Genomic DNA, 26,471 nt, shown 5'->3' with positions numbered 1-26,471 from the left:
GTTGAATTTACAGTTTTACGATTTTTGGCAGAGTTTTGAAGTGATGCCTTTTACGATTTTATCTAGCGAAATAAAATTTCATATAATTATTCCAGAAAAAGTATCAATATTTTTTATGAAAACTCGATGAGGCTACCTGACAAATAGTATGAAGATTATGTGTTAAACATTTCATATCCGTTAGTCTAGTAGTATATTCGCTACGATGTCAAAGTAGTGAGCGATGCGATTTAATCTGCATAATGCACGATTTTTCAAAAATCTATATCGTTGTCAGTTTTCCTTCGTTTAATACAAAAAAATTACACAATATTCTTGAAAGAGTCAGCATATATGAAAAAAAGAAAAAGTTAAATGTCACAAAAAAATAAATACCTTAACGCCCCCATTAAGGGGGGGGGGGGAGGGCTTCGGTAATTTCTTATCAAAAAACAAGGATCATTTATGATTTTTTCTGTCGCAACCATTTAACTTTATACTGTCAAATGAATGACATATTAAACTACAACTTTTGAACAATATTTAGTTGCATTTGAGGGAAGATTTAATAAAACCTTCATCCATGGCATCAAATGTATGAAGGCGCGTTTGCGAAAAGATACTTTTTCTGATGCCCATCGTAGCAGCATGATGGGTCATCAGAAAAGTACAAATTGATACTCGTTTGAAAGATAATAAGTTTATCCAGGTAGCGCCGTTCAGTTTTTGAATTTTAATGTGTTATTTTTCGATTTTTGTCGCATTTTTGAAGTTTAAAAAGTGATGCTTTTTGTCATTTTGCCTAAACACACGATTTTTAAAGATTTGTTTAAAGAAAAGTATCAACAATTTTAATGAAATCTTGACGGGGCTAGCTTGCAAAAAGTGTACAGATTATGTGCTAAAAATTTCAAATCAATCGGTCCAGTAGTTTTTACGGTACGACGGAAACGTTGATTTTCGGGAAACGCTCTCCAAAGTAGCGTGCTGCATGGAGCCTTGTATGAAGCGCCGGTATTAAAAAATCTGTAACTTGGTCAGTTTTGCTTTGATTGATCCAAAAAAAAAAAAAAAATACACAATGTTCTTGAAAGGATCAGCATAAAAATATGTGTCACAAACAAAAATAAATTCCATAGCGCCCCCTTTAAGCATATTATGTTTGAACAGCTTAAGAATGACGTTCTAATAGGTTTCGAATAGCCAAGCACTGATGAAAAGATCCGCTCTGTAGCGGGTGACTGTTGCCAATTAAATCCATTCCGCGTACAGGGGTCTACCTCTTTACTGAGCAGCTGCCCAGAGGAAAAGTAATCGTTTTTGGCGGGTATTTATTTAACACCGCAACAATACCGTTACCTTCTGATGGTAGTCAATCCCCAGCTGCCTTCTTGAGCTTTCTGTGAACTGTGAACCATTTACAGAAAAAAAGACAAACTGCAAAAATGAGAATGGAAACCTAAAAATAGAAATAGCGAGAAGGGAGGGGGGGGGGGGGTGTGTGTGTGGGTGGCTTTGTTCGGAAACGATCGCTGTGTGCCAATGTTTCTGCCTAGTACTGCCACATCGAAATCAAGCATTCCATTCACAGTCAGTCATGACCCCAAAAACGGAATCCCAAAATCATCAACCCATCCCTCCACCATCAGACGACCACCCGTCCGACGCCCTTTAGTTCTGGCGCTGAATAGGATCCGCGGTGAGCACGTAAACCACCATCGACTGCCCCTCCCTCCCTGTTTTTCAAGCTAGCAATTCTCATTTGCCATCGGCACACCACGGGCCGCTGCACGGCAACGCCACAATCCCAGAGCCCATCATAGTGCGGAACGGTTACGGGTGGAACGGCCGGAATCCGGATTCGGATGCACCTACGCACCGCACCTATACCGTCGCAGCTGGCGTCACCTTTTGAAGCGTTGAGTAACGCCACGCCACCCGGCTCGGGCTCTCTCTCTCTCTCTCTCTCTCTCTCTCTCTCTCTCTGCCTTCTACTGCTGCTGCTGCTGCTGCTGCTGCTGGTGCAGAGTTGGTTGTGAAAGCTAGGCCCGTATCGTACCGTATTCCGGGCGCATTCCGGAATCACCCGCAGTCAACCCGGTCACTGGTGGGCGATGCAACCTGGGCCTGGGCCCGGGCCCGGGCCTGGTGTGCGCACTGCACACTGCGCGCATCACTAATCTCCATATTTAAATCACCGTTTTACAGTTCCAAACAGAGATTAAAACAAAAAAGGAAAAAATAAATAAATACAGCAGAGTGCGAGAGAGAGAGAGAGAGAGCTGGCTGCTCAAAAGGCTGCTGCTTCCCGTACCGGTCTCGTCGGCGGCGACGTGCCTGGAATCGGTGCCTTATTTTTATTTTTTATTTTTTTATTTGGGATCAACCGCGATCGAGTCGCGGCGTGACTCGCGTGGTTAATGCCCTTATTTTATTTCTATGAGAAATCTTCTCTCTCTCTCTCTCTCTCTCTCTCTCTCTCTCTCTCTCTCTTTATCTCTCTCAATGGCCATCACTTTACCGAATGTCCTGGGCTGTTCCGGTGTTTCCGGGCGTGTTCCGGTCTGGTCCGGTCTGGTCCGTCAAGGAGAGCTGGCCGCCACGCCACGGCCACCGGCACCGGGACCATAAGAAGGTCAGCAAAGTCGCGGCGCGGCGAGAGCGCAGAGAAACTAGTTTTTTTTTGTTTTTGTTTTTCTTCTCTTCCGCCTTTCGGGCCGGAACCCATGGTCAAGTGAATCGCGAAACGAATCTCGAAGCTGCTGCAACGCCATCGACCACCGCTGTGCACTGTCGGATGCTGCATGTGTGCGTGTGCGTGTGCGTGTGCGCGAAGGCCACATTGCGCTTTCGCTTTCACCTAATGGCCCCCCTCCCCCCCCCGGGGCCGTCCTGACCTTCAGGATGCCACCACCATCATCATCGCTCATCTGGCGGTTAAGGAAATCGAAAAAAAAAAAAAAGCTCATCACCGCAACCCCCACCCCTCCCCCACCGTGTGCGGGTTGTGGTTGTGGTGTGGTTTCCTTGGACCTGATTTTCTGATCTCCGCACAAAGGCCCCCTCCCACCCACCGAGCCGGGGTCGTCCCGGGTTTGAAATGAAGCAGAAGGATTGTTTAGAGTGCTTTGTGTGATGCTGCTGTTGCTGCTGCAGCTCATGACACCACCCCCCCCCCCTCCCCCATGCCGCCCCCTGGCACCCCTTTCCCCCTATATCTTGTTGCTCTCAGCCCGAGGGCCACCCTCCTCCTTTCACTTTGAGTGAAGTCAATTTTCACTTCGCATATTACATGATGCTTGAATCATTTCACCAGCTCCATCTCTGCCTCCCGCCCGCCCCCCCGCCCCCCTCCCCCCTACCCACCCGCGCCTCCTTTACTTAGGCATTGATTCGCTCGCTCGATCGATCGATCGATCGTTGGCGCGCGCGAACAACAAACAAAAAAGAAAAGAAACAGGAACGAACGGGAAGAAGGGACGAGGGAGGAGGGGCTGCAATGACATGGGCTACACACACACACGCACCCACCCACCCAACCTGCCCAACATAGTGATATAAAAATAACAAGCGAGCACGCAAAAACAAAAAAAAAACAAAACAAAACAAAAACCAACACGCACCGCACGCGGAAGTAAAAGTGTGTGTGTTTTTTTTTTTTCGTGCGGTTCATCGATACCGGAAGAGGACTGGCCTGGCCGGGTGGCCTCAGCTACAGGGCACCCCCCCCCCCCCCATAAAAAAGGACAAAAAAAAACCATTCACCAGTTGTTGGTTTTTGGGGTGACAGGGGGTGGAAACGGGGGGAGGGGGGAGGGGGGGAAACTACTGACTGATAGATTGACCGCCCGTAATTTATCGACAAAAAAAAGCAAAAAAAAAATAGCGAACCAGAACCAGACAGGACCGAAGGGGTGGCACGGCACGATCCTGCCATCTCCGGCACAGGATTCCGGTGGCGCACGATTTGGAACGTTTCTCCACCCCAACCCCCATTTACCACCCCTTGCTGCCTAATGGTTGCCTGGGAAGCAAAACACTAAAGTAAAGCGCCCAGGGCGAGAGGAAAACGGGGGCGGTTTAGTGCGAATAAAAATACGGGCCCCCCGCCCCGACTGTATGCAAACAAACCCCCCCCCCCCAAAACCACCCCTTTCCCATTTGTACTCCTACGCGGCCGGGGGGGGGGGGGGGGCGGGGGCACATGAAGTGCGCATCCCCGAAAAAACAAAAAAAACAAAAAACAACTCTTTGCCGGCTTGGTGACGGCACAGGGCGGACATTTCCAACATTCCCAACGGCAAACCCCTGAACCCGGGGGGACCCCCAGGGTGGGGTTGTTGTGTGTGGGACCTGTGGGACGCAACCGACGCGATCGATGACGCGCAGCAGCGCAACAAGCGCGCACAATTGCGCAAAACACGAAAATCAAAAACGAAAACCAGATCTGGCTCACGATCTGTCCGTGCCGGCCTGTCTTCCTTGTCCTTCTCACTCCGCCCACCCCCTGGCCCCACCTTGAACGATTATGATTTGCTGGCGAACGTCGCGGGTGGCGCGGAAAAACTGGGGACGGTCACGCGCGATCACGAAATGTGTGACATTTCGAAAAGCCAGCCAGCCAGCCAGCCAGCCAACCACAGGCCAGGGCCGAACCTGGTCCGGGCCCCGTTGCGAGATTCGATTTCGATGATCTTCACACCCCCCCCACACACCCCCCATTGAAAAAAAAAAACCAAAAAACTCATCACACTCATCAAACACCAAACCAAACGTAATTTTCGGCGCAGAACGGAGCCGGGCAGACATTCCCACACTCGAACCCCCGAGCCACCCCCACGTGCAACCCCCCTATTGGAGCCCAGTACCCCCCCCCCCCCCCCGCCGCACCCAGCGTCCGTGACGCCGTGTCCGTTTCCCACGTTCCCGGTGTTTGGGATTTTTCTTCACGTTCACGTTGAGAAAAACCCCCCGGGGTGGGGGTTGAGGGTGTCTAGGGGTTGGTTTCACGCGCGTTGTTTGTGTTTTCTGTTGTTGTTTTGTGGCTTCTGGTGGTTAATCTGCCGGTTGAACTTGACTTGTCGGTCGCCAACGGCGACGACGACGTCACGCATCAACCCCCCATCAACCCCCCCCCCCTCGCTACTGCCCCTCGAACCCTCACTCCACGGGGTAGGCTCCATGCTCTGCACGCACGAACTAGGAGCGATCGAGAGAGAGAGAGCGCACGCTTTACGTGAGCCCACTTCAAAAGGAAAGGGGATGGAAGGGTGGCCCGGGGGGGGGTTGCGATCGATTCGGTGTGCCTCGGTGCGCGCACGGTGCCTAGCAGGATGCCAGGCGCGCACCGGGCGCACCATTCGTAGCCGACGCTTGGACCGGTACGAACGTGCAGCGTGCTCCGTGCTCCTCCCACAACTCAGCCGCATCACCAATCGGCTCTGCTCTGCTCTGCTCTGGGCTGTGTGTTTGTTTTTGGTTTTTACAACAATTTCGGACGCGCGTGCACCAAAAAAAAACAAAAATAAAATCCAGCCAGCTGCCCGCCGATAGAGAGTCCTGGGAGTAGTAAGTTTAACGCGGAATAAAAACAAAAAAACAAAAAAGGAAAATCCGTTCACCCTCGATGTAGGCCGCGTGTCGCGTGTGGTAGTGTGGGTGTATATTTGTTTGTGTGTGTGTGCGTGCGAGAGATAGTAGGCGCCGCTTTGCTGGCTAAGGACCCCGATTGCACGCCACGCAAAAAAAAAAACACAAAACAAAAAAAAAACATCCCGCCAATCAACGCTGCCACATTGCGCAATCAAGCAAGCAGCCGACCAGCGACCAGAGGACACCACGATCGTGTGCGTGCGTGCGATCGTGTGCGAATGTGTGCTAGTGTGTGGTGTGTGTGTGCTGGAGCGTAGTGGAGCGTGTTTTGTGGATGTGTCTCTTATATCACTAGCGGATCCTAGGGCGATGGCGCAACTGTGTTTCTCTTCCCCCTTTTCTCTCTCTCTTTCTCTCTCTCTCTCTCTCTCTCTTTACTATCACTCTGTAGTAGTTTCACTCTGTAGTAGTGTGTCTCTGTCTGTGGGAACTTTCCCTTCCCCCCAGGTAGTCAAAGTGTGGTCAGAGTCCATTGATCAACTCCTATCCTGTATCGCCTCCAGCTTTCCTGCCACCATCATCCACCACCACCACCACCACCATCAGCACGAACCCCCCGGAGGGCCCGAAGTCGAAAGTAAAAAAAAAAAAACAAAAAAAACGAGAAGAAGGAGGTCCCGCCTACCACACGCGCCCCGCGCCCCGCACAACCAAACAACCGAGACCGAGACCGAGCCACCCGGCCACAGAATGCAGTTGCCAAAAACGTAAGCGCACACGCTTGGGTGCTGGTGCGGGTTTTTACATCCTTCGCGGCCCCGAACTACCCGCAACATAAACTGGGGGGGGCCAGGAGAACGGGGAACGGGGTCGTTGATTAGGGCGTGGGTACTACAGGGTGTACCATAAAAAAAATGAGAAAATCTTTTATTGAAGTTTAAAGCCATTTTTTTATATTTTCTACTGTTTCAAAGTATTTCATTCGCTCTATATTTCTTTGTTTATCAAAAACAAGCAAAATGAGTGGGTTTGTCGGCCTGTTTTCTCAATTAATTTCACCAAGCGGCTACGAATTCGAGAACACCCTTCGGTAAAATAGGTGTCCAACTTAGAAGACCAGGCTTTGATGATAAACGATTTCAGCGAACCAACCGTGTATGGTGTGATGGTTCACAGGTCTTAGGTCGAACAAACGCCCCATATTGAATAGCCCAACCGATTTAATTCAGGACCGCTTGGGAGGGCATAAATCAATCGACCAAAAATTCATGTTTTCCTTCAACCATGTTTCAGACCGTTAAGGCGTATCGCAGGGGCCTCCATCTTGCTGAAACTCAACATTTTCTGGTGTTTTGAAGTTTGCTTTAATCCATGCTAAAACGTGTTCCTTCAAAAAAGTGATATAAACATCGATATTCATTTTAGTATTGGATTTTATGAAAACTGGTGCCATTTTCAAACTATGTTTTATCCTGCCCAAAGATGTTTTATCCTTTCCACTATTAAATTACGCTTCACCCTAGCTCTAGAGATTGCTTTTAGGTCATATTTGGCCAACCGATGCAGGCAGGATCTTGAGATATTCGTCTCTTATGCAAGTTTTCATATGGATTGCACTGGATTTCGCTAACTTTTGCTCTGACGGATCCTACCACTTTTTCAGTGCGCTCAGATCGTTGCCGATCACTAACGTGTTTCCTAGGCCTTGGCACTTCATGAATAGAACGTTTGATCCTGTAAACAATGCCAAGATTACATCTGAGGACCGCTGTTATATCTATGAGATTTCTCTTGGGCGCGAAGCAAACTCGACACTGTCGCCTTTGAATACATTTTTCCGGACAGACATCTTTTGCACGGGTACTTATTATACATCATTTGATAGATAAGACTCACACGAACACAACGATACCCCATAATGCCATATTGGTGTTGAAAAAATACTCAAAACAGAGCAATGAAAGCATTCTCATTTTTTTATGGTACACCCTGTACTACTACCCTTCTGTGAGACCTCTCGCACGGGGGTTGGTACCGGATATCGGGTACCGAGTTAAAAGGGGGGGGGGGGGGGGACAGCATTCAGCAGCAGCAGCAGCAGCAGGGGTTTTGCTGTTGCACAAGACGTAGCCCCCCCCCCCCCCGCGGGGGGCGCACAGCTCAATCGCACAAGGGAGGAGGGAGCTCGGTCTCGCAAAGTGACGGGATCGCGCACCGCCATCTCTCGGCGTACTCGGCTCGGCCTACTCTGCCCTGCTCTCTCTCTCTCTCTCTCTCTCTCTCTGTCTGGGCTGGTCTGGTCTGATGGAGTGCCAGGAGTGTCATCCCACAAGAATCCGTCGCGTTTTTTTTTTCTCTCTCTCTCAACCATCCACCCTCTCTAGATCGATCGGATCGGCACTCTAGCAGCTTACGCCGGTTGTCTATGAGCTTAAAATGAGTGTTTTTTTTTTTTTTTGTCGAAAAAACACGATTTTTTAAACAGCAAGCCAAAACATAAATTATTCCAAGTATTTCCCTATGCTAGCTGTACATTTTTCCTACCTTTTTGAGCAATTTGTCGATACCATGCCAAAAGAATTGCTTCCTTTAGCGAGGCAACCCGGCCTCCCGTCATGTCGTTTTTCAACAACTTCATACAAATCGACCCGAGCAGCACGGTCGCGTGCGCGTGACCGATCGTCACCGAAGTGGTGATATCTGGTGATGGTCCAGGTCCAGTTTAGTTAGCCGTGGGGGGGGGGGGGGGGGGTGTGGTATAACATCCCGGGTTTATTGAGTTCAAACCAATTATGGACCCTTTTTTGCGATGAGTGCGATGAGTTTATTTTTGATGAGTTACATTTTGATTATTTGCTGGTGCCGTAACAATTCCACAAGCCTACAACAAGCTCCTAATAGACGACACCCCCTTGCTGATCCAACCAAACGCACTGAATTTTGTCACTGTGTTTAGGAGCGATCTTGCGGTCTTCGCGGTCGAAAATGATGGTTGGCTGGGATCGATGAAAGATTTCCAATACCACATTGTGCCACCGGAGGCCCTCTACAAGCGCTCTATTTTAAGTGATTTAATCGCTGATTTTTTTTCCAAATTAATGGACAAAAAATGGCGCCCCCCGCTGAAGCTCTTTTTCAGACACAAAACTAGACATGATTACGGAAGAAAAAAAATATGTTGTAGTGCAGGGCCACTTATGTTGTGGCACTGATTTATGTAAACTGGTGTCAAATAATCACAAAAAAGCAGTATGGCATGTCGATGAAAGCTCACTCTGGTCTGTGCGAGCCCATCTAGAAGCAAACGCTCATTTTAAGCTCATACACCGTTGGTGTACCGTTGCTCATGCATTCCATCATCATCATCATCATCATCATTATGCTGGCCTGAGCTACTATCGGAAGGATTCCAATTCCAGTCCGAAGCCAAAAGCCTGGGATAAGACGAAGCGTAAGCTCAGAATGTATAATGCCCAAAAAGTGTACGCTTCGTGTGGCAGTCATAATCGCATAAAAGAAACGTCACCTGCAATTACATTCGTGCACCTGCAATTACATTAAGCAATTCAATTTAGATGTGTTTCTGGCCACAAAAAATATCAATCGACGAGATAAGCAGACTTTTTGAACATCTTTTTATATATTTTAAGATGTTGTTGCTGTATCTTTAGCGACTGTAGAACATTCAACACTTCATAACGCTACGCTTCATGTGTTGGTGCCGAGTTTACGCTTGCTTTTACGCTCCGCGGGCCTACAATCTTTTTGGCATTACACACTCCGAGTTTACGCTTACGTGTATCCCTGGCTAAAGCCTTTTCGGGGATCATCAACGGGGATCAGTCTAATATTCTTCGTTTCTAGTCCCTTCTTTTTTTTTTATGTGTTGAATGATTGAGTTTCTGCGTTGTTACTTCTTCTACTACCAGCACACTGGCGAATAATACTCACGCTAGTTGTGAAAGCTTTGAAACTGCTTACTGAGCCACTGCACATCTTTGTTTTTATTTTTTGTTAATTTATTTAACGAACACCACGCGTAGAATTTTGATCGTGTTCGTAGATTTTCGTAGCTTGTGGATTGTGGAGTGGACCACACCACTCCTCCACTCCCAGTTCTGTGCACACAGCAGGTACAGAAGAGAGAAGAGAGGAGAAAAAAAAACACACACTCACTCACTGGCCAACTATGGAGCACAGGAGCGGCGCCGGTGTATGGCGCCGGCTTAGAAAAAAAAAAAAAAGAAAAAAGAAACACAGTCGGGGCCTTATCTGACGAATGCGGAAAGAAAGTGTTACGGCAGCAGGTCGCGTGCTGCTGCTGCTGCAGCACCAGCAGCTACTATAGTGCCTATTGCAATCGTGGTGGCGCGCTACACAAACGAGAACCTCCTGCCATGGCGCTGCAGCAGCAGCAGCAGTAACGGCAAGCCATATGGCAGCGCTAGCTAATCATATGTAAGTAGATTGAGGTTAGGCGTGTAGCAGCAGCAGCAGCAGCAGCAAACAGGGGGTGTCGTGCGCGCGCGTTCACCACGAGATGCAGCCGCAGAGACGCATGGCAGTGTGTGCTTTTGGGGGGGGGGGGGGGGGGGGGGGCGTTCTCGGATCGCACGATCGCCTTTTGTGTAGCTGACATTTGTGCCAGCGCCAGCCGGATCGTGCAACCCACCAGCAGCCGCACCCCGGAGCAGCGGCTCATGAGCCCGCTGTAAAAAAAAACAGAAGGTGATGACATTTTGCAGTCACTCTCTGGCTCTCTGTTGGCGATCGAACGGTCGGTTGATCGGTTGGTGCCGCGCCGCTACATCGTGATGAAGCAACATTCTAATGCCAGCGAGCGCCAGCGAGCGCTCGCAGACGCGCGGTGTTCCGCCTTTCCCCGCGATCGCGCGATCGAGCGAACGAACGATCGCGCACTGGATTTTTGTTTTTTTTTTTTTTTTTCGTTCGTTCGGTGTATGCGCGACCCCTTTCCAGCTGGGGAGCGAATTCACGATTCCGTTGAACCATTCTAACGGTAGTTGACGTGCGCGTGAATGTTTGTGTCCGGTCCGGGCGGGTGCCCATTCCTCCGACCAAGGTCGTTTCACGAATGGATTCCACAAATCCGCAATCCCAGAATGGCGCATGTCGCCTGCCACGAAAAACCACACTTGCCTGAGATCAAGTTCACGACAGCTGCTGGTCACTGGCCCCCCCCCCCCCCCGCGCGCGCGGCCAGCCGTGAAGGCGAGCGACGTTGGACGAAGGGGAGGGGGGGGGGGGTTATTTTATTTTATTTTATTTTTTTTTTGTTGTTTTTGAGTAGACCTTCACTTCCGCTTCACTTTCCGTCGACCTTCACACGGTACGGCTGATCGGTTCTTCATCTCACCGGTTCTCTTCCCTTCCCCTTCCCAGTGTGACATGCTCGCGGATGACGATGGCGGCGGCGGCGGCGGTGGTGGTGGTGCTCCTGCTCGCGGTGGTACCACCCACCCGGGCCAACCCACAGTCCGAACCGGATCCGGCCAAAGCGAACCGCAACAGTCTGCTGCTCCGGCGGGGCAACGTCGGCCGACCGCTCGGCCGGACAACACCGACCACCACCAGCACCACCACGACGACCGCATCGCCCGACTACGCCGAGGTAAACCCCGGGCCGGCCCGTGCCGGCGCCGCCCCTCCATTCTCTCGCTCTTCCTCTCTTTCACCCGCCCCCCCCCCCCCCTTCGCACTTTGTATTCCAGGACGAGTACGCGGACAACTACGACGACGGCAAGGCAGGCGAGGACGGGGCCGGGGATGGGGGTGAGCTGGGGGTGGCCGCAGCGACGACCACCACCACCACCACGACCGAGACACCGAAGAAGATCCGGCCCAGCATCCGCCCGTTCCGCAGCAACGACGATCTGCTGACCGCGCTGAAGAAGCGGCGCCAGGAGTCGAAGAACAGCAAACCGGCCGCCGGTAAGTGCCCGGGACCCGGGGGGAGGGGGGGGCAACAGGGGTCGCATAAAAGTGAGACATGGAAAAGTGAACGGCCACACCGGGCACACACAACACTCTTGCACAACTTTTGAGCGCGCTCGGTCGCGCCCGCCTTTGCGGACCGGTTCTCGCTCGCTCGCTCGCTCGAGTTTTTGGTGTGTGTGTGTGTGTGTGTGTGTGTTTGTGTGTGGAAAGGCAGGGCGAGCGTCCTTCAGCTCCACCCGACCAGAACAGAAGGGTATTTGCGCCAAAAACGGTGGTCAAAATCGCGGAGTATAATTTTTTGCATATTTGTTTTAACATTTTGCCTCGCTGACAATGTTAAAATGTTGACACACATGACAAACACTTCCATACAGAGAGAACTCATACAATGATTACACATCCCTGCTACGTTATCCTTTTTGTCAGCTGTGAAGTGGAAGTGGATATAAATAGCTGAAATATAGGTGCGTCGCGCCATTCTTGCCAAAAAAAAAACAATAGTTATAGTCAAGATAACAGCCAGCTCTTGGTATGCACGAACATCTACGAAGCTCGGTAGAATATTTTGCAGTGCTCTTTATGGTTTGCATCTTATAAATAATCACAGTTTCATTTTTATCAAAAATGAACCTTCGCAAAAACACACGAAAAACGTGAGAACTGGATCTTCCTTTTTCTCCAACAAACCCGGCAATGCCCCGGCAATAATTCAGATTTCCGATTTATCGAGATTTTTGTGAAGTATGGGGTTTTCCAGAGTTATTCGTCTAATCGCTGTGTTTGCCTTTTTATTCTCCAGCCTGTTTCTTGGTGATATTTTCTGCCAGATACTTACAGAAAATGCTCCAAGAAGATTGCGGGAGACGACATACTTCAATATGCTGAGAAGAAATTAGCTCAACTTTTAGAGTGACCTTCAGAAGTAGGCAAAATGAAGGTGTTTCAAGGGAAATTCTGCGATTCAACGCAAAATTCCAGCGAAGATGGGATGGATTCCGATATCAACTGCAGGATTTCAACACTGCTAAAGATTCATCGGTTACAATCTAGAGTGAATTTAATTTTTTGGGGTAAGCCAAACGCTATAAATGGGCGACCACCAAGAGAAATTAAAGATATTAGAGAAGTAAGAGACGAGCAGATTCACGACAAAAAAAAAAAAACAAAACGTTTTCTTGCTGATATATGCTGAAATTTCTAGCAAACATTATTTTTTACGGCTTTAAATCGAATATCAATCATATTTCAATAACAAATAATAGCATTATGGGGTTTTGGGCCGGTTTTTGGCTCAAATACCCCTCTGTGCGACGACGCGCTCGATTCGATTCATTGATGATAACCACCCCTCCCCTTTCGGCTGGTCCCGCACCGTGGTCAAAACTAGCGGGAAACCGGTTCCTACAAAGTCCCCCCCACCCCCCCGCCCCACCCTCTTCACCACTCAGCGCAATTACCGAACGAAAGAGTGTGGGGGGAACCATCAGATCGAACACACCGTTCCCTTGCCACCCCCCCCCCCCCCCCCCCCCCCACCGAATGCAGTGAAGTGAACACTAAAACACGAAGAGAGAGAGAAAATAAATCGGCGCCCCCGGGCCCAGATTCGCCCTTTTTGTTTGGGGGGGGGGGGGGGGGGATATTCCAATTGGGAATCCCGTCCGTCCAGGGTGTGGGCCCCGTGCGCGCGTGTTGCGCTGAAGGATTATCCCTCCGGCAATCCGGCAGCGTCCGGGGAGCAGCGATGGATCCGGCTGGAATGTAGAATGTGGGGCACGGTGTTGTCCGGGTGTGGTGGGTTGCGATGTGGGTCAAATGAAACCTTGAGCAATGGCCTTTGTGCCTTTGAACACTGCCAGCTGCTGCTGCTGCTGCTGCTGCTGCTGCAGCACCATACGATCGTTCTTTTGTTTATCTTTTCTCTTTCTCTCTTTCTTTCTCTTTCTTGCTTTTCTTCTTGTGGTGTGTATGTGGGGTTGGGAGTAGCGCTGCCGAAGGAGAAGACGTACGACGATGAGGAGGTGCCGGCGGTGCAGCCCGCACCCGCCCCCAAACCGGCGAAAGCTCCCGCAATCGGTAAAATTGCAGATAATATAGTATTTTCCTTCACGAAACGTAATTAAAACCAATAATCATTCTTACGAGCTCTCTCTCTCTCTTCTTTCTCTCTCTCTCTCTCTCTTCTTTCTCTCTCTCTATCTCTCTCCTCCTTTCCCTCCCTCACTCTCTTTCTTATTTCTCTTTTGTTATACTATTTTGTTTGACCACTTTACTGTGGCGTGTACCGCTTCATCACGAGACCGATAAGAACGAGGCTGATATCGGCGCCTCTCTAGCACCTAATACCAACACATGGTATTAGGACGGTGTACACGAGGAGGTCCTGTCGAGGTCCTTCCATTTTCTTCCTTTTTTCCGTTCAATATCCTTCTCGCCCTTTGGTTCTTTTCTTCTCCCTTCGTTTTATCTTTCTCTTCATCTCTCTCTCTCTCTCTCTCTTTTTCTTCCTTTTTTCCATTCTTTCTTTCTTTCTTTCTTTCTTTATATCTTTTTCCTTCCCTTCTCTCTGCTGTTCTCTATCTCTTCCTGTCTATTTATTTCCGATTTTCCTCCTTCGATTTTCCACCGATTCCACTCCGAGAAAACACCGTTTGGCTCATGCATCGTTCTCGTTCTCTGTGTTCTCTTCTTCTTCTTTCTCTTGCTCTTCGTCTCCTTCACCAACAGCATCCAACAAGCGGCGCTTCGGTAGCGGGGCGGCACGCCGGGACACCGAGGCCGAGCAGCAGCAGCAGCAGCAGCAGGAGCAGCAGGGCGGCGGCGAGGAGACGAGTGGTACGGGCGCCAAGTCGCTGATCGGGCGCCTCGGCCGGTCGCGGTTCGCGCTGAAACAGTAGTGCACTCCACAGATCATCCCTCCTCCTCCCGCCGCTTCCTTCAGCCCCGCAGCAACCCGCAGCAAGCGGTCCCAGTGGAGTGGAGTGGGCCCCACACCGATCGGGTTCACTAGGGGGTGGAGAAGGAGGAGAAGGAGGAAAATATAGCTCCCTCCATCCCTCCACAACCACCTCCTCACCCCACCCCCCCCCCCCCACAATTTTAAGAAAATAGTAGTAGAAGCGAATGCTACGCCGCGCGAGTTGAGAGCAGCTTCAGTTTATTTCAATTCTTCTCACTCCGATATTTTTTAAAATATCCATTCCCTTCATGTTCACATTCCTGTTTCTTCTTCTTCCTCTTCTTCCTCTTCTTCTTCTTCTTCTTCTTCTTCTTCGTCCTATTGTACCATCTAGTTGGAAAATAAAATGTACGATCCCCCTTTTTTTTAATTTTAGATAGAAGAGTGTTGTGAGTGCGAGAGTTTTTAATGCGCATTATTCTTCCCCACAGGCTGGTTGCTCGTTCTTCTTCTTCTTCTTCTTCTTCTTCTTCTTGTTCTTCTCTATCTGCCTACCAACCGGCATTTCCGGTTACCGTAATGTTATTTAACAAATAATTAAGTTACATTTGCAGAGGGTTGTTGTGCGTTGGGTTACTTCCGCTCCCACCGTATGGACTTCTTCTCCCCCTTTTTTTTTTCTTCTGCCCCATTCATCTTCTACTTTGTGCGCATTATTTCCGGCATGTCCGGCCCCTATTTTCAAGGGCGATTTTGAGGGGTGGAGCGGGTTTGGGGGGGGGGGGGGGGGGGGGGGGGGGGGCTAGCCTAAAATGAGCAAATATATCTAGTAAGATGAGCGGACTTTCGCCCTCACTGTTAATGTCGTTCGTCACCGATCTTTTCGTCGGTACCCGTTGTTGTCCCATGCCAGCGATTAGACTTACTTTATCCTTATCCACATCGCCACCCCCCCCCCCCCCCCGTTTCCCTTTTTTTGTGGATTCTGAAAGAGGAAGAGGGACACTTAAGAGTACATGCAAAGCGATAGCGCGAGGACGCTGTTAACGTGAGGTATCCAAGTGATAGGTATGCGTACGTATGCGTGAGTGCGTGCGTGCGAGCGTGCGTGCGTGCGTGCGTGACGTGACGTGACATGACGTGAGGTTTACATACAGCGATAGCGAAAGCTTCCTCCTCTGCTTCTACTTCTCCATCGTCTATTACTGTCGCCGGCTTACTGTACTATCTGCTAAGACGCATACGCACGTGGCGCCCCTGGCCTTCGCCCCCCCCCCCCCCCCCCCCCCCTTACCGCTGCCCTACAGCAAGCCGATTCGCGGCGTCGAGGAAGCGCGGTAGAACGCTACTAGCAACGTGGTGAGCTCGCTTAGCACCAGGAATCCGACCGATCCGATTGTGTGTGTTTATAGGCACTTGAAAATGTTGTCTCAGTGTACAGAGTGAGTTTTCAGAGCAGACAGAGAGGAATTTACAGACCGGAGCGCACGCAGCCGACACGCATAGATTAGCTCACTGCAAGACTTTTGTTCCACCGCCATCCCTTTTTCTCGATTTCTCTCTCTCTCTCTCTCTCTCTCTCTCTCTCGCGCGTCTGTCTCTGACTCCCTCGATCCGGTCGCGATACAGTTCTACTATGGGTGATACCAAGAGGTGATAGTGACAAACTCTGCAGCCCAGCGGTGCAGCGCTATATATTGACGTAACGTAAAATGAGCTACATTAGCACAAGGATGTGTGCGGCGAAGGTGTGTGTGTGTGTGTGTGTGAGGGAATGTATAAAATTAACAACCAGGTAGGTAGTACGTAAGTAAAAAAGTAATGGAATCTGCATAAACAATCACATTCGTTAATTAATACATCGATAGTTCCGGCCGGCCGGTTGGCCGAAAACGGCAAAAAACGCACACATTGCATCCGAATGGCGCATCCGGTGCCCTTCTCCCCCCCCCCCCCCCTTCATTCCCCCCTTTTTAAAGGACATTCATCTTAGAATTTATAAAGTTAAGATAAGCTTAAGGTTACTTACGCTCCTAATAAAGACGCGCGCAGCGATCAACAGCAACCGTTATTCGCCAGAGCTGCCGTGCCCCTAGTGGTTTTGCGACGCTGCGTGCGACGGTTTTGTGCGTGTGTGTGTGTGTGTTGATGCGTTGTTACCCGCCTGGATTTGGCCACCATGTTTCGACTCCTTTCGACGTTCGTAGTTAATCGTATTTGAGTTTGCTTGGGTGTGTTTGTTTTATGTTTTGCTGCCATCCGGTTACTCCGGTACATCGCGCTGTGATGTATGGATCAGTACGTTCAAGGGTAAACAAAGCTTTTTTTTTTTAAAAAAAAAAAAGGTGCAGGGAATGAGAAGTATCCCAGTATGCCTTTCCTAATGTGTATATGTGTGGCTGTAGCAGTTCTCTAGTATCTAGTAACAGTGAAATACGCGAAATGAAACAGAATAAAGCCCACAAAAAAGTCCTAGCTCATAAAAAAGGGGTTTGAGAAACCGTTTCGTTGTGTCAGTGCAGTAGTTAGCGAGTCCTTCGAGTGATTCGGGCATGCGTAGCCGGGCCGCTGCTGCATACTGTTCCCATTTTAGTACCGTTTTGAATGAGACTCGCACGTTAGTTAGTGGTTGAGTTTAGCTTAAAAATCATGGAAAGTGTCCACGCGGCGCAATTGTAGTTAATACCTGGTGCACCAATTGCATGAGCATCCCCAGTGCACATAGAGGGTGTGCTGGTGGTGTTTCGCAGTTCTGTGAGATTCCAATAAAAAGTAGGTTATCGAATCTAATTGGTACTTGCAAGTAGTAGTAGTAGTAGTAGTAAATGATGATTCCAAAAAAAGAAACGATTTGAGCACGCCTGGCTGTTGGGCGACGAGATTCTAGACTGTCACCACCGTAAAGGTGTGGCGTCGTCGAGCACCTGCCTGAGGCGAAGTACTATACTCTGTAGGTACGTAGCTATACATGTATATATATATAAATCAGTTTATGAGCCAGAGTTATTCAATTTCGCATTTTTGCGTTATCGCAGCTCTCTGCCGCTGCTGCTGCTGCTGCTGCTGTTGCTGCCTTCAAGTTTTCACTAACCTACAGAACCGACCGCGCACCCATTTGTAGACTTTCCCGCGAAAGTCGCTCAGCAGCAGCGAGGGAGGGTGGTTGGAATCGCTTGATTTGGTCGCTGCACTCGCCTGGTAGGTAGATGCGGAAAGACTCGTAGTAGTCGTCGTCGTCGTTGTCGTCGTCATCGTGGACAGCCCATCATCTCGGCTGGACCGTTCACTCGTTGCCGATGGTGACAGTTCCTCTATGAATGGCAGCGGCTCGGGTTGGCCTCCGGCCCGTTCCGGTACATCGGTCATCGCCGGCGAGCGATTGGAGCGGACTTTCGGTGGAAGAGGTCATGGGATGCCACCGGACGGGCCGGACGCACTCGCACTGCCGACACTGCCGTTGCTTGCCCAGCGCGCATCGTCCGATTCGTGCGTAAGGTAGCGCAGCCCGACCTGTGCCTCTAGCGCACGCAGATCGTTCCACGTCTGCAGCTCCTGCAGCCAGCAGTGCAGCAAACTTTTGTCCACTGTGAACCGCTTGCGCTGCTTCACCTGCAGCAGATTGTTGATCAGATCGATCGCTGCGGAGAGAAAGGGGGGGGGGGGGGGGGGGGGTAAGTGAACGGTGCCACGCCAGAGACAGAAGACCGTGACGGCTCTAGACAGTCTTCGACTTACCGTCGGAGGAAATTTCCTTCCACGGTGTGGGCGGGTACATGAAGGCAGCGTTCTGTATCTGATCGTTGATGTCCTCGTCTTCGTTAAACGGGAAGGTGCCACTGAGACTGACGTAGATGATCACTCCGACGCTCCACATATCCAACGAGCGATTGTAGCCCTTGTTGCGCAACACCTCCGGTGCTGCAATGCAAAAAGGGGAACGGAAGAACATCAATCTGGGTGCACTGGCCCGGTGATTCAGTGTATATATATATATATATATATACGTACCAAGATAGGCGGGTGTGCCGACCACCGATCGTCGGAATGACTTCTCGCCGATGATACGGGCAAAGCCAAAGTCGCACAGCTTTACCTGCGGGAACTCGTTGTCGGACGAGAGCAGCACATTCTCGGGCTTCAGATCACAGTGGACGATGTTGCGGCTGTGCAGGTACTTGAGAGCTACCAAAATCTAGTGAAACAGGCGCCGGATGTTAGGTAACTGCAACTGTAACCGCGTAAACGAAAGCTCCTCCTCTCCGCCCTTACCTGGGTGATGAGAAACTTGGTCACCCTTTCGTTCAGCCGACCGTTCTGATGCGACAGTATCATCTCCAGCATGTCACCCTTCAGCTTCTCCATCACCACAAAGATTCGCTCGGGCGTTTCGAACATGCGCTCCAGATTGACGACACCGGCGTGCGACAGGTTCTGCAGGATCGCGACCTCGTTCTTCAGCTGGGCTTCCTGCTTGGTCGGGAAGCGCAGCTTGTCGATCACCTTGATCGCAACGGTGCGATGCGTCTTCCGGTGCACACCACCGTACACGATACCGAACTGGCCGGAACCGAGCACCTCGTCCGGGAAGATCTGGTACAGCTGGCTCATGTCGGTGACGCGCTCCTCGGGCTCGGTCGCCCCACCGGCCCCCGGTGACTCGCACTTGGCCGTGGCCGACTGGACCGGCATCAGCGCTTGCCGGATCGCCGTCTCCCAGCTTTTGGCCAGGTACGCCCCGACACCACTGTCCGGTGGCGGTAGCGCCAACATTGGATCGTTCTGCTTCACGTTGTACAGCGGATCCTGCCCGACGTAGTACTCCACTGCCGCCGTCCGTATCTCGAAGCAGTGCAGCACCTCGCCCTGTAGCGTCCGGGCCGTCTCGACGGCCAGTATCTCGTTCAACGGTATCTCCTTGTAGTACTTGGTGCCCTGATCCGACACGAACAGTGTGATCGCCTTCGAGTCGAGCCGCCAGTAGTGCCGCTTCACCGTCCGCTCGCGGTTCGTGAAATGGACGAGCCAGCCTTCCTTCATCGCGCGCCCATCCCGGCGCTTCGTGTGCTTCACCGACTGGACGATGCGCATCAGCGGTATGTTGGCGCTCGGTGACGACGATGAGTTGCTGGACGATTGGCGCGACTGCTCGCAGATCACCTCCAGCCGGTGATTCTCGTCCGGATCGTGGTCATGGTGGTGATCGAGCAGATGGTACGCCGGTGCTGCTCCCGCTGGGGAACCGTTTTGCTTCAGCGCAGCAGCTCCCTGCACTTGCAATGGTTTCCTCTCGCCGCCGCCGCCGTCGTCGTCGTCGTGGTGTACGGGACGACCGCTGGTGGTGGCACCGCTGGAGTGTACCGGGCCACCTTGCTCCTCCAAGTCGCTCTCATCCTCCGCATCGCCGTCTCGCATGCCTGGCCCCCCACCGTGCTCCCGATCGCTCGAAATGCTCCGATCGTCGTGCGCATCCGGTGGCTGCGTGTTCTCGCCCGTACAGTCCTTCGGTACCTTCTCGATGCACTTCTTGTGCGCATTGTAGTGACAGTCGCGGCACTGGACACCCTGCTTGAACAGGCCACGGAGCAGCTTCTTGCAGTACTGGCACACGGTCGGACGGGTATACGTGTGGATCGAGAAGCTGTGCGGGATCTTGAATGGTTGGCCGGCGCCGCGGTTCGTCAGCGAGGGTGATCGGCTCGGTCGCGTCGCACTGCCACTGCCAGAAACGTACTACCCGGGATTGGTGTTGTGTTTGTGTATGCGCATGTGTGTGAGAAAGAACAATGCAACAGGTAACAGACTATTAGTGAGAGCATGGGTGGAGTGGAGTGTAGCAAATGCGCAAAATTAGGGGCTCAAACATTAAGCAACGATAGCAGGGCAGCAGCAGCAGCAGCAGCATTGATTCCGGAACGGAACATCTCCCACCAAACTTTAAAAGTAAAACGAACAAACAAAATAACTGCCGGCCAAGGTGTTGTTTCCGTAAGTAACCGGCAAATTGAAGGCAAATTGATTTTATTGTCTCTATTTAGATTCAAGAGCTAAATCCAATTTTACAATCAAAGCTTAAACGAAAAAAAAAACAGGAAATTAAACTATGCGGTATAATACCCGAAAGGAAGAACAAAAACCACCGATTGGAATCGCGAGAAGGGAAGCGGTAAATTGTATGTAAAGGGTAAATTGTATGTAAAAAAAAAAACAAATAAAATAGATGTATATACCACGTGCATGCAGAAGTGTTTGCCGGATTGCTTTTGTAAAAACAAAAAAAAACGGGAAAGCCATGCTTGTTTGCGCTTGGAATGTATGCAAAACATATCCACTTTTCATCGCCAATGTATTGAATAAACCGTGATTGCTTAGCAGCCGTTAAAGAATGTCATTCCACTCATGGTTGTTTCAGGGATGGTTCCATCGAATTATGAATAAATGAGCACATCTAGTATGAAGCGTTATGGCGTGATTTGTTCGACAAAAAAAATAAAATGGGATACCACGTCCCCATTTCCGTTTTTCAATTAATTGCACGAAGGCTGGCGTTAACTTTTACCAAAAACCAAAACTGGCCAACACTTATGCAAACATTCGGTTTGTAAGTCGCGATGTTAGGAATGTAACAATACTTGATTCGTAATACTAAAACATGCGCTTCGCTGCACTAGCAAACACTACTTTGAGTGGAGCGAACGGACGGAATCGTTTGTTCGAAGTGGAATGCGCCCGGGGGGGTGCTGCCTTACTGCTGACGTCTTCTTGTGCTATCAACTCGCCCCTAACCATTGCCCTTCTACCGTTTTCTTGTTATCAACAGTGTGTGTTTACGAGTATATGAGTGTGCCTGTGTAAATGTATACGTTGGAATTTGGCGGAACGAACGGAGAACGCTCTCTGCTCTCTAGTTCTTAATGTCATTCATGAGTTGCTGCATTTTTCTTACCAACAGCGTTCCCGCGCCGGCTGTCTCGTCGGAGGCGAGCGAGTTGCTTGAACCACCCGAGGGGCTGCGGGCCGGCATGACGGCGGCCGTCATCGAGTACAGCAGTCCGCTACCGCTACCGGCACCACCGGACGAGCCGGATCGGCGGCCACTGTTGCTACCATTGTTCTGTGACGACTGCTGCTGCTGCTGCTGCTGCTGCTGCTGAAGTGCCCCGGTGTGCTCAACCCGGCTGCAATTGTTTGGCACTTTGATGACGCAACGCTTGTGGTAGTTGAGCCCGCAGCCCTCACACTTGAGACCCTGGCGCACCAGCCCGAACAGCATCTCGCCGCAAAAGTCACAGAAGGTGGGTGCCTTGTACGAATGGACTGCGAGCGCGTGCGGTCGCACGAGCGGAATGTCATCCGAACCGTACGGTGGTGCACCGCTGTTGTTGCTGTTTCGTCCCAGCTGCTGCTGCTGCTGCTGCTGATGGCTCACTCCGCTTGGCACCGCTGGCGGTATCAGGGTTTCTGAAACGAACCACACATCGGCGGAGAGGGCAAAGGAAATCCGTGAAAATCCGCCGGCCCCGGGGAACAGGCGTCGCGAACATCGGCGATACGTACGGTTTGCCGTCAGCACGATCTCGACCAGCGTTTCGTCCACGATATCGGATACGGCCGTCACCATCTGTAGCACATTGTGCGAGTCGTAGTCATGGCGGAACAGCAGCAGTCGCTCCGGCAACCGATTCAACCCATTGCCCGGTATCTACAAATAATCGAACAGCTCAGCGTCCACTCGACGTTATACGCGACCGTAGCGTATCGTGGCCTTACTTTGTTGTTGATGAACTCGCACGCCAGCTCTTTGAGCATCTTCAGCGTGAGTGCGCTCGAGTCGACCGTAATGATGTCGCGCAGGTTGCCGAACTGGAAAATGAAGGTGATACCGTCCCCGGCCATCGTTTGTCCAGGCAGGCTGGCGGCACCCACACCGTGGGCCGTGCAGCTGCTCTTCACACGTGTAACACGCAACCGCCACCGATCACCGTGGCCCCGCGACCTTCAAGACGCTGGTGGTGGATGGTGCACGTGGTGCCAGAACGCGCTCGTGGTGCTGGCCGATGCTGGAGTGACCTACACCGAGAAAAGAGAACAAAACGAACACAACGTAAGAACAAAAACGTGTGAAAAAAAAAAGGAACAAAAACGAAAAAGCTACAAATTTGTATTAAATTAGGAAGGAATGGCAGGCGATTGCCGTGATCACGAGATGATTGAGCGCGAGAACGGCGGTTTCGGTTCCAAAGGTTCTCGCGTCGCGGTCTGCCATCACTCACGCACGCGCGCACAATCAACTTATCATTATCACCCACACGGGTAGGCCCGTGTCAGGCGATTTTGGTTTTTGGTTTTTTGTTGTTGTTGTGTGTTTTGTGTGTGCTCTTTCTCGCAAGCACCGCAGCGTGCTCTGGTGCAGTTGCAATTGTTAATGAATCGTTTTGTTGTTGTTGCTCGTTCGTTCAATTGTACGATCGACGCGGGAAAGCGAGGGGCAAGTTGATGGCGATTGTTTTCTCGACCGCGCGCACACTGAGAGCGCACGTGCTTCCCGGGGGCCGAATGCCGTTCCCACGATCGGGTGATCATCGCACACACAGGAGAGAGCACATGCTCCACACGGTTCCCGATGATGTTTCCATCGGTTGGACCTGATTTGGACCGATGTGAGCGAGCGGTCAGGCGGACGGTTCGAATTCACTGTTCCTAGGGGCACGCCACAGCGTGACAGCGTAGTGCACCGCGACTAACGGTATTCTGTGCCGATTTCGATGCCGATTGTTTGTAAGTGGTTTCAAGACAATGCGTGACCGAACGGGGAGAGTAGGTGGGCTAGTTTCCTGGCCACCGAAGCGCACGTACACAAACCAGCCACACAAATACGTGCAAATAAACGTGATAAAGCTGGCTGGACAATCCGTACTGCTCCGCTGGTGCTCTGGGACAGCCAGATACGCGCCTAGGCCGGTCGTCTGCCTGGTTCACCGCGGTGGGCCTTCGACTACTGGCACTACTGTGGTACTGTTGTCACGCTGCTAGTGGCACTAGTAGTGCTGCGCTACTGCTGGCACCACAACGGGACGGCCAGGTGGTGCCGCGGTCCCGCCTGTTGCTGCTGCTGCTGCTGCTGCTGCTGGCTGCCACAGTGCCAGGGTGGGGGAACTAGAATCCAGAAGCAGTCCAGAAGGCGGTTCCCGACAGTCCCGTCGCCCGGCCGCGTTGCGTCGATGTTAGTGAGAGAGGTGCGTGCGAATGCGGCATGACGGGTGATGATCAGAGAGAAAACTATGACGTCGTCGTCGTCGTCGTCGTCATCGCTGTCAGGCCGTCGACGGAACGCGTGCGTGTGCTCTTGCCACACGCATCTCACACGGATGCCACCTTACCTGTGTTTCTGTATGTGTGTGCGTGGGTATGTGTGAATGTATGCATTTAACTAGGTAAATGGGAATGGGGTGATGGGCGAGGTGATACGCACCGTGCTGTTTCCGTTTGACGCGCGCGCTGCCAATGCTACCCTCCTGTTGGGGGTGGTTCGGTTGGTTGGTTGGTTGGTTGGGTGGTTGGCTCGACGATGGCTGGTGGCCACGGTTTGGTTGATTGGGTTCGTTCGGTCCGGTCCGTCTCTGGAATGGCTGGCTGACTGGTTGGTTGGTTGGTAGAGCTAGGGTCTGCCTGACCGGGGCCCGGGGACAGGGTTGCTGGTTGCGGCAGTTGGTCGCTGGCTGGCTGGCTGACTATCTTTTGCTTCACATTACACTTGGCTGCTGCTGCTGCTGCTGCTGGCCCACCATGATCACTTCGCGTGCTCTGTGTGTTGTGTGTTGTGCTGTGCTGTGTGTGATCGTGTGTGTGTGTGTTGTATGTGTGTATGGTGGAGGTCGAGCCAGGTGGAGGGGTTAGGGCATGATTGTTTACTACCCCCTAGGAAGCTACAAGCCGTGTGGCATGCACGCACCACGGGAACCACGCACAAAATTTTCTCTCCAGAGCCTCCTCTAATGTTGTCTGCTGCCGCTGCTGCAACGGAATGTCATGCGCATGGTACACACGCACACACGGGCCGGTGCACGGGCAAGCGGGCACAAACACACCCCACACCACGTGTACACACGCTGTTGGCGGTCGCTAGTGTTGCCAAACCGGCCGAATCGCAATTGTAAGCCGTTTGTGGAAGCGGTGAATTCGCGCTGGTATCGGTGCAACATGGAGAATCAAACGATAAACTGTTTTGGAACAATAATCCTATACGGGAGCGACTGATTACCCGCTGCCGATGTAATTTTAACTCGTTTGTTTCCGGGCAACCCTTGTTTGCCGCTAGCAGCCCCACGACGTTGGCACCACTGGCAGGTCACCGAAAAACGAACAACACCAGAGGGCGCGGTTTTTTTTTGGCTTCAAATGGTGCCACGTGATTTGTCGTTACACTGGCATCAAAACAACGTTGTGCATCGGATTTCGATACATTTATCGTCTTCGTGAGGAGTCATTTTACGGTTCTTACCCATGGTGTTCTTCCGCTTCGTCTTCCCGTTCTCCGTTGTCGCTCTAAATGTTGCTGAATGTAACAATAATCTGCAACTATTCAAGCGAATACGTGGCTGGATCAAACATAAACGATTCACTCGTCTTCCGGTAACAAGAATAGAGAGAGAGAGAGAGAGGTGAATGATCCCGTTTATTTTGTTGCTTATTTGGTTTGTCAGGAGTGTAAGCAGCGTGCTGGATCGCCTACTTGACTCTCTCAGTGTCCACCGTAACGATTTCGGAGGAACAAGTACCTTCGTCACTAGCGCAACGTATTTTAATCAAGTTGCCCACTGTAGAACACGTAAAACCGAGCGAAAACTTGCGGAGATTGACTGTACAATCATAGGAAGAGAATCTGTGTGGGGTCCAGACTGCTTGCATGGCAGGGAAAAATCGTGGCGCGTCGTAATCGTGTGTGAAAATGAGGGCCTCGCACCTCGCATTAGAGCGCACAACTTCAGCTGCTTTAGACGGCGCGAATCCAAGGCTATCTAGATAAGCTCATGATCTTTCAAACGAGTATCGATTTGTATATTTCTGATGACCCATCACGCAGCTACGATGGGCACCGTAAAAAGTACCTTTGCGGTGACACGCCTACCTAAATTTGATGCCATGGATGAAGTTTTGAATCAATCTTCCCCAAAATATAATTAAATATTCTTCAGAAATTGTAGATTAGTATGCTTTTTACTTGACAACATAAAGTTGTAAGGGTATGTCACACAAAATCGTCAAAAACGGTCCATTTTTTGGCCCGAAAATACCGAAGTTGATGCGGCCTATTGTTGCAATGTTTTGATCGATAAGGAAGTGGTTCTACTCCATGAAAATACTTATACCCCCCCCCCCCCCCTACCCTTGTAGCCTTGACTGGGGAACAGTAGTTTTGTTTTAGTAAACTGTGGTGGGAAACATTGAAACACTTTCCTTACAATCCTGGCTTATCACTCTGTGACATTCATGTGTTTGATTCCCTTTCAAGAACATGTTTGGGAGGCAATAGATTTGACCATAATGCTGAGGTTGAAACCTGATTTGCAAACACGATCTATACATCTTTCTGCCATCATCATCTTTCGGAATCAAGAGACTGTGTAAAAAAATAAAAGCTGAACTTTTATGCATTAAAACTTCAAAAAAAAAAAAGGCAAAAGAAAGTCTCGTTCATGTTTGTTCATTCCGCATATTTGTAATCTAGAGAAATATTGATCGAAATGATGCAACCAAATGGCACTAATTCAGGAAGTGGAGTGCCTTCAAAACGGCCCGTTTTATGGTGTACCGTCCAAAGCTACGTGCAGAATCAAATCGATATTCTTTGCACAGCATTCGGAAGATGAAACACACATTCTGGACGTTTGTGCGATTGTTCTCTTTGCGAAAACGAGTTCCACCAGATGTTAACAAAGAAAAGGGTCAACAAAATGGCAAAATGAAACGCACCTGACAAAGAATGTGCACAACGTTAGCCATCATTTCATCACCCGCAGGCGATTCGGGCAACGCTTACGCTGCC

General features: G+C 50.7%; 2 protein-coding genes across 3 annotated transcripts; one reads left to right on the top strand and one right to left on the bottom strand.

The window, feature by feature from the left end:
* Positions 1-5,351: 5,351 nt before the first annotated feature.
* On the top strand, positions 5,352-15,224 carry LOC126572385 (uncharacterized). Of its 2 annotated transcripts, none has more exons than XM_050231772.1 (6): positions 5,352-5,547; positions 6,135-6,338; positions 10,975-11,203; positions 11,304-11,523; positions 13,516-13,605; positions 14,257-15,224. In XM_050231772.1, the coding sequence occupies exons 2-6, from the start codon at positions 6,322-6,324 to the stop codon at positions 14,424-14,426; spliced, it is 726 nt and encodes a 241-aa protein (XP_050087729.1). In that variant the 5' UTR covers positions 5,352-5,547; positions 6,135-6,321; the 3' UTR covers positions 14,427-15,224. The 2 variants fall into 2 exon arrangements, with proteins under 2 accessions (XP_050087729.1, XP_050087640.1); XM_050231683.1 differs by having other exon boundaries at positions 13,516-13,644.
* Positions 15,225-15,367: 143 nt separating this feature from the next.
* Positions 15,368-24,449, bottom strand: LOC126571706 (serine/threonine-protein kinase D3). The gene is made up of 8 exons (XM_050230497.1): positions 23,898-24,449; positions 22,196-22,495; positions 21,983-22,127; positions 21,372-21,886; positions 18,698-20,158; positions 18,437-18,620; positions 18,164-18,346; positions 15,368-18,066 (listed from the first exon to the last, which is right to left on the bottom strand). Exons 2-8 carry the CDS (start codon positions 22,319-22,321, stop codon positions 17,834-17,836), a joined length of 2,847 nt encoding a protein of 948 aa, XP_050086454.1. The 5' UTR covers positions 22,322-22,495; positions 23,898-24,449; the 3' UTR covers positions 15,368-17,833.
* Positions 24,450-26,471: the final 2,022 nt, after the last annotated feature.

The sequence above is a fragment of the Anopheles aquasalis genome, chromosome X (genome assembly GCF_943734665.1).
Source record: "Anopheles aquasalis chromosome X, idAnoAquaMG_Q_19, whole genome shotgun sequence".
NCBI classification, from domain to species: domain Eukaryota; kingdom Metazoa; phylum Arthropoda; class Insecta; order Diptera; family Culicidae; genus Anopheles; species Anopheles aquasalis.
Note: the sequence above shows the minus strand (reverse complement) of the source record. Positions and strands in the feature narration are given on the sequence as shown.